The sequence below is a fragment of the Syngnathus acus genome, chromosome 10, assembly GCF_901709675.1.
Source record: "Syngnathus acus chromosome 10, fSynAcu1.2, whole genome shotgun sequence".
NCBI classification, from domain to species: Eukaryota; Metazoa; Chordata; class Actinopteri; order Syngnathiformes; family Syngnathidae; genus Syngnathus; species Syngnathus acus.
The window spans coordinates 16,165,999-16,174,114 of record NC_051095.1 but is presented as its reverse complement, the minus strand read 5'-3'; the positions used below and the strand labels follow the sequence as shown (position 1 = coordinate 16,174,114).

Below are 8,116 nucleotides of genomic sequence, written 5' to 3'. Positions count from 1 at the left end.
CATATTTTCCCTCAGCATTTAAAAATTAGGATGTTTTTTTTCCACTTTGACATTTTTGCTACACCGTTGCGAAAAAATATTTGTTCTTTGACAATTTAAGAGGAATTACAACATTTTAAAAATTGGTACAAAATCGCATAAGCCACTTGAAATACAAACACCTTACTGGTGGAATATATGTTGGGGTTGATAGTCAAAAATAGGAGGGATTTAATGTTGGTGTAGTAAAGCAAGTCAAACAAGAAACATTTCCAAAACTTTGATTTCTGCTGTTGGAATTTTGGAAACACTGATTCACTTTTAACAAAGTTGGATAATGACGACGACGAAACGGAGTAACTGTGCACTCATACGTACATACAACACATCTGGCAACTGGGAAACAGAAATCTTCAGGCTTCTCCGAAAAGATGGTCAGGCAAACAGAAGAGGTTTGAGAGCACAGGAGATGAGGAGGTAGCGATGGTTTTCAGCAGTTCAAATTTTAATACGTTGTCCCCCTTTCTCTACAGAAACCCAGGTTAAAAAAAATCCCCCACTCTCATAAAATACAACAGCAGCAGTTGCCAGTACAAAATGAAAAGAAAAAAATGATTAAGCATAGAGGGGAGGACAGAGGGATGGGAGAAAAGGAAAATACTTCTTTTTTTTTTTTTACATCTACATGTATATCGTATCAGAGTCAAATGTTCACCTTCCAAATGGGTTGAGGGCAGCAAACACTGGGAACTTGCTGTTGTGTTCATTCAAAATGGAGGGAAACGGGGCAAAAAGGAACAAAAATGAGTTGCGTCCAATCCAACTAGGGGAAGGAACCAGCACTCTATAAGGCAGGGATTTATTCAGGAAAGGCTTTTTTCCCTCTCTGGATGAAAGACAATTTCACTCCTCTTCAGCCTGTGTGATGTACTTGGATGTGTGTACAGATGAAATGTATGTGCAAGGTTGTGTATTCAACAAGTAAATTGGAAGTTGGCTGTCATTACGTGGTCAACACAGTTGAGCCCCTCACTTGCTGCAAGAGAGGTGGCATTTTTCTTTCCTTAATTCTTCATTCCTTTGTTTTTTCTCTCCCAATATATCAGTCCCCGACTACCTAGTAGTCATCCAAATCAAAGAACTCGTCGTCCTCTCCTTGGTACTCCATGCCCTGGAAGTCCACCCTGTACCGCAAGATACCTGGGAGGGTCACAAAGATGACAATGCATCACCCACTAATGTGAGTTGTCCAGTGTGTCATTGCCATAACATTTAAATAACACAAGTACTGTTAATTAAACGACAATGCCAGTTTACAACTGGCTTTTTGTTCATAATATACATTTTTGCATACGTCTACATTTGGCGTACACATAACCTTTTAATGTATCGGGAGGTTTGACTGCTCTGCTGTGACTCGAAAGTGCTCACCCCCGATGCCTCCAAAGCCCTTGACAAACTGAGATCCTTCTTGGCTCTTGTCTGTGACTATTTCCAGCGTGGCTCCAAATTTCTTGTAATTGTTGGCAAACCACTCTAACAGTGGCATGCTCTCGATCAGTTCGTGCTCTTGCCCCGTCTGTCAACGTCAAATCAGAAGGATTGAGCAGTTTAACTCAACGCCACTTACTTCAGCGTGTGCAGTCCTCACCTCTTTGTCTGTGAAATGAGATTTGTCTTTCTCTTGCTCTGGCGTTAAATACAAAGTCTTCTCATCTGAGAATCACAGAAACCACATTGAGCGTGAGGCTGCGCGGTTCACATTCAGGTGACTTCTGGCGCATGTGGTCTATGTGTACCATTCTCAGCGCCGTTGCTCTCGGCCCCATGCACACGTAAAATGTAACGCATGGTGTCTAAGTTCTCGTAGACTATGAGGATCTCCACCGCTCCCATCTCCAAGGCTTTCAGTGTGTCCTCCACACCAAAGCAGTACTTCCCAGTGTCCTGACTGATCTCATCAAAGTAACGTCCTGGAGCACCACAAACGAGAGGTAATGCTTTTTGAGAATGAGGAGGATCAGGCAAATTTCACAGGCACTTCTCTTGATGAACACTCTGAAAGTTGTGCCACCATGCTAATAAAACAACCTACCTATTAGTTTCTTTTCTTGGATGAACTTGACATTGGAGAGAACTTCTGCTGAGAGCTCAATGGCCTGGTTGAAGCCATTTTCTCCACCGTAGGAGATATCCACTAACTTCAGAACTTTGGCCTGTAACCTCTAAAACAGAAATGTCCAGTGGTTAAAAACAGAGCGACAATGTCAAAATCAATTCATTAAATCAATCAATTTATCACTTGTGTGTATATTGCTACTTATGCAACAGTTAGTTTGGATCAAGCAATTTGATTGGATAAGGGTTAGGTGTGCTCATCTCATTAAATGACATATTTAAGCGTACAAACTGAAGCGGATATTCAGCTAACATGCTAATGCAACGAATGAATGCAGTCACAACGTCAATTGGTTTTAATTTGTTTTAGTTTGCATTTTCAAACTACTTAACGTAAATTTTGATCATCATGGAGCACCTGCTAAATCGCATGATAGCGTTACATGACCTGCAGTGAAGTGGACAAATCCAACATGCTCCCTCAGAGTTTGATTTTTTTGCTGCTGAACTCAATTTTGCTGTGGCTTATTTGTTAACTAATAAATAGCGCTGCTATAACTGTTGTAGACAAGCAATATCACACTTGAAGTTGTGATGTAATGTATATCAATATGACTCCAGCTCTTTTGATAGTGCTTAAGTAAGACACCAAACATAAGTGATTAACTAAAATAGGGAAATATGTATGAGCATGCGTTAAAGTCTACATGGGAAAATAAACAACATTCTGAAGTTAAAGTAATTGAAGCATTAAGTCCACCCTCCCCAGACATCTTATTATCAAGTGACCTATAACAAACTGTGTCAACATCCCTCAACTGAAGAAAATCAAGCAAGCAAAACGTAACATACTTCAGATGATTAGAGCACATACTTACTGGGTCAAACATGTCAGACTGGCTGAGCTCAGTCTTGAAGTCCGCAGAACCAGCCAAAACCATTCCTGCCACATTGACTTTGTCGTTGGACACAAAGAGCTGGACAGCCGTTTCAGCCACTTTCCTCACATAGTTGTGCCTCTTCTCCATTCTAAGACGGGCAAAACGCAAAGCCGACTGTCCTCCTCTGCCTAAAACAAAGAAGAGAAAGGTTTAGACTATATTTTAGCCTCATTCATGAAATGACTACAACTAATGAAGCCCTTGATGGGATTTAACAAATCTAAAAATTGGGTGTGCGAGTATTGTGGTATAATACCGTGCTTCTTAGGAAGATCCACAGTGAACTTGTGCAGCACCTCCCTGGTGTTTCCCTGCAGTGTGCCAAACAGCGCCCCACTACCGTCAATCACAATAAAGCCAAACTTACTGTCATCTGAGAGCAGGGCTGTCAATGCCTACGTTAAAAAGGAAAGGATGGAGAGCATGAGACAAAATGGAATGATCAGAGGTGGACATCGTCCTCCGTCCCTGAGTTTTCCGTCCCTATTTCAGCTTCACCCGAGCCTGTCCAAGTCAGCCAAACGCTGTCGAGAACAGACTTACTGGTACCACCTCAAACGCAGGTGCTGCACACCTGACATGAAGCCAAGTAAAGAAAAATGAAAACAAAATTGTTTTCTTTTTTCTTAACAGAGCACAATGACATGTGTCCCATATTGTTTTTCATTACGCTGTGCACGTGTGTCTGTTGTTCCTTTTCTATTTGGCTACGCGTCTGCTTGAGCGGTGCCTGTATGCGACATGGAAATTATGTTCTCAATTCCAAATGGCGCTCGCTGAAGAGGGACAGGCCAGGCCCATGTGGGTCAGGGACAGAAAGTCAGGGCTGGGCGGACGACACTCACTTCTGGGAATGTGCACACATTCAAACTTATGTAAATCCATTCTATACAAAAGTAAAAATACCCACCTCAGTATGGAACTTGTTGTCACAGAGGTACAGGGAGGTGTTGATTGGCTTAAAAGGCTCAAAGTCGATATTAACTTTTTTCTCCTTCCCTTCGTCCGTAACAATGGTGCCGCAATACACTACTAAGCCATTTGGTGGCACTGAGAAGAACAATAAAACAAAAAACGTGCAGTTTTCAGATGTATATAGATCGTAACATTCTCTACTGTTGAGCAATACAATCATTTCACCCAATAAATAGTGGGATATTTTTATTTTAAGAAAGTGTTTCCATTGGGTTAAACAACCCATTTTTGATTTTGAAATCCCTTTTATTTTAGAACATTGGAAATGTATTTCTATTAGATGTGTTTGACCTACCCTTGTTATAGAGCTTTAGTCTTTGCTGTACAGAGGTGATGGCCCCAAGTACGGAGAGTCTGTTGACTCGACTCTTGATATTGGAAGCGGTGCCAAACTCATCTGCCAACATCTTGGCCACTCTGGAAATCTGGTCCTTGGGTGGGATGATCAGCGAGATCATACTGGTGCCATTACTAAAAAAAAAAGAGAAGGCCATTACTGTTTTTATATCATCGTACTGTGACTTATGAGTGACCTGACTCTGGTTTTTCCACATATGAGGAGCTGGTTTTTTTTGTCTTGTCTTACGTTGGTAACCAAAATTTAGTATTTTGGCAGACACCAAACAATCAAAAGCAGCCCAAATTCTTGCTTTAAGATGTTTGTCAATCCCAGTTCAGGTTTACTGGAAAAAAAAAAACATAAGCCTTAATTGTTGTGTATTTAACCAAATGCAACATACCTATTTGATATTGCTTATGCACAATGCAAAACACCATAGCAAAAGGAGCATCGATGTTGCTGTGCTATAATGCATGCTTTTATAGCCACTGGAGAGGTGGTCTTCAAAGGCCAGCCAGTCTTATTGCTTATTGCTCAATGACTACAGCCGGAAGGGGATTTTGGGCTCAATTCCCACAGCCCACTTCCACTTAGTTTAGCGGGCCATTGGCGCATTTAACGCTAGCCCAGGTGAACTGTGAGCAGCCTCGGCAGAGTGACAAGGATCTTAGTATTACCTTTTTTTCTTCTCAGCTTAACTAGAGTGATGGAATTAAAGGTTTTTGCTTGTGTCATCAAAACGTTGTTAAGCGCTGATGTTTCTGTGGCAAAGGTCAAAAGAGAAAATTCGGTTACTGAATTTTTGGTTCATCCTTAGTTTTATGCTTTGCAAGTTATTCACGTTATACTGTATGTTTTAAAAAGTACCGGAGACATGATGGAGAGTGCATTTTACTTCTTAAAAAGATGAAAAACAAATAGTTTTATTGGAGCGGGCTGCTAAAGAATAATAGCATTCCCATTCATTTCAGTGGGGAAAGATCATTTGAGATTTAGAGTGTTCACTTCATCTCAGGCACCACAGTACACTATTTGAACAACACTGTTAGGGTGCTCAATTGTACCACACTATGAATATGATAATTATAATTTGTGTTTTTAGGAAATATAATAGACAGGCACTTCTACAGTGCACCATAGTAAAGAGCAGCGTGGGGTCGAGACTTTAGGCGCACAGGGGTGAGTACTAGTTCTAGCTCTCCCACATTATGATCGCTCCATGAACTGGCCTCACAAGAGGGACAAGAGCAGGCTGACACAGCACTCAGTGGCAGGTGGCAACAAGCAGGGTTACTAAAGGGGAAAATGGCCACTGGTTGAGGTGGAGGACGGAACACCTTCGATTATAAATTGTCCAAAAGTTCAACCATTACAGGAGCGATTCGGTCATCTTTGACCATGTTGAAACAATTAGGTTACATTGAAACTAGTGCCATATAATGAGGCAGGTATTTAGGACAGTTCCCCGCTTAAAGTCACTCGATGAGAAATATAAATCAAGTAATTCGGGTGACTAATAGACTGACTGGAAGATTGCCGACCTCTCAATTTCAGCAACTAGCCATCTCGCTAAAGACACCCATGGCGGCCTCACTCCAGAGATGACGTTTATAACGGATGTCTTTCGCATCGCGATTTAGTCTGTCTACCGGGTAGGACGCGCTTTATTTACCCAATGTGTGTTAAAATGGGCAAAGCAAGACGTCGCAGTGGCCACGTAGTCACAATCGTCTTTTTATTTTTTTAATCAGGCCAGCAAAATGCGACGACAGCACCCATTCAGTAGCAGGCTAGCAGCCACAGCGACAGAAAGCTAGAAATGCTAAGCTAACCACTCCCAAAGTCGGCCCTTCTTCGCTGATGTCCAGCAGTATCGACCGGTTACGCTTCCAACAATAACCTCAGCCGGGTGGCGCCGTATTAAGTCACTGTCAAGGGCCCACGCACGGACAGACCACACGACATCGCATCCTTACCCACGGGCAGCTTCCAAACTTTTGATCAGCTTCTTGATTTTCCATATCTCCACGTTTCTATCCGCCGCGCTGGGGTCGTCCGCCATCTTTCTGCTGTAGTTGTTCAGCACCTAAAATTCAAGGAAAGGGAAGTAAATATGATGGAATAGCAGTCAAAAAGGTTGGCACACAATTACAGATGGGTACCTCGCCAAATGAATGGTGGGGTGTCCTTTAAGGCACTTGGCCAGTATTGACGCTCCGACAGACCGCAGACGAGAGCTTCTACTCGGGTTGTCTCTCTCAGTAAAGTGCGCGGAGAGCTAACGGGCCTACAGTCTGCCAGGCCCTAAAGTCCACCCGATTCTTACCTAATTCGACCTACTTTCGCCACGTTCTTCTCGATAGCAACTGCGGTCTTGTGATCAAAACATCAGAAATAACAATAAATACCGTACCTGCCTCGGACAACGCCGCTCCGCTTGCTGTTTTCTACTCTACGTCGAGTCGGTGGTCCGAGGGATGACGTTGCCTTTCCGCCGGTTTCTCTCCTCCGCACGCTGCGCGTGGTGCCGCCGACTGAGCTCACATGTAGGAGGTGGTTCCAAGTGGCGGCGTTCACTTCCTGGAAACCGCATAGAAACCAATGGTAGCATGTGACCTGTGCGTCAATCATCACACTCGAAGCAACCATTGGATGACTCGTGGTCACTCGCGTCATAGAGAGGAAAGCGCATTTCGCAGTTGCTTGTGGGATATGTAGTCAAAGGTTTGGTGCGTTTGAAATGGGAGATCTTAAACTTTATCTTCCAAGGACCACGTACAGAAAAATCAAAAGATGCAGGGGCCACTTAGATATTTCGCACCTTTAGAATAGAATATAATATTATATTGTACAACAGGTATACAACATAATCTCTTTTATTTGTCAAACCAAGCTATCAATGTAAGAAAAGACATTCAAAGCAAGATATTGTTGTATGAGTTGTGAGAAGAGGTTCTTGAATAGTATTTGAGAATGTTGAAGCCACATTAATTAATTGGCCATTTGTGCCAAATTGTGAACAGTGTTATCATATTCATTATTGTATCTTCAGCTCTCCACATATTTGCATTGTTGTGATCACTATCATACGCCACTGGACACTCAAGTGACCAAGGATGGTCATTGTCTCCTACAACATGCTTTAATAGTTTACACCACAGGTGTCAAACTCAAGGCCCGGGGGCCAGATACGGCCCGCCACATCATTTTATGTGGCCCGCGAAGTCAAATTGTGCATCAAATTCGTGTGTCATTACTAGAATTGCAAATTGTCTTCACTTTTAATAATATCTTTTTTTTTTTTAATATTTGACCAGTTTTTACTCGTCTGATTTGAAAACGAGTTATTTGTCAGTTTGTTTAGTAGCTTTTACTGTATATGAGGTGCTCATACATTTATTTGGGTTGACAGTCATAATGGCCCTCCGAAAGAAGCTATGACTACAATGTGGCCCGCAAAAAAAAAAGAGTTTGTCACCCCTGGTTTACACAAAATCTCAATTTTTGTCCATCCGTCAATCTATTTTCTGTACCACTTATCCCCACTAGGTTCAAGTGTGGGTCTGGGTCTGCTTGTTAATGTAATACTTGTGTTGCTTAAACTACCAGGCACAAAATCATTGATTGTTTTTCCATACTTGGCCAATAAAGATTTATCTGATGAAAATGTAAGGCGTTTTCTAAACGTAATCCAGCGGCTCTTTATGTACCACTAGAGGGGGCCTGCGTACCACCAGTGTTACTTGGACCAAGCTTTGAACTC

General features: G+C 42.2%; 1 protein-coding gene across 1 annotated transcript; it reads right to left on the bottom strand.

Moving 5' to 3' along the window:
* Positions 1–186: 186 nt before the first annotated feature.
* etf1a (eukaryotic translation termination factor 1a) lies at positions 187–6,926 on the bottom strand. Its single transcript, XM_037261387.1, has 11 exons — positions 6,767–6,926; positions 6,330–6,439; positions 4,309–4,484; positions 3,949–4,088; positions 3,295–3,433; positions 2,976–3,166; positions 2,075–2,204; positions 1,779–1,952; positions 1,631–1,695; positions 1,411–1,558; positions 187–1,179 (listed from the first exon to the last, which is right to left on the bottom strand). The coding sequence occupies exons 2-11, from the start codon at positions 6,413–6,415 to the stop codon at positions 1,097–1,099; spliced, it is 1,332 nt and encodes a 443-aa protein (XP_037117282.1). The 5' UTR covers positions 6,416–6,439; positions 6,767–6,926; the 3' UTR covers positions 187–1,096.
* Positions 6,927–8,116: the final 1,190 nt, after the last annotated feature.

Coding starts and splice junctions, on each gene's coding strand:
- etf1a (XM_037261387.1), bottom strand. CDS start 6,415: ATGGCGGACGACCCCAGCGCGGCGGATAGAAACGTGGAGATATGGAAA. Junction 3,167..3,294: donor GGATCTTCCTAAGAAGCACG/GTATTATACCAC, acceptor TCTTTGTTTTAG/GCAGAGGAGGACAGTCGGCT. Junction 1,559..1,630: donor CTCATTTCACAGACAAAGAG/GTGAGGACTGCA, acceptor TGACGTTGACAG/ACGGGGCAAGAGCACGAACT.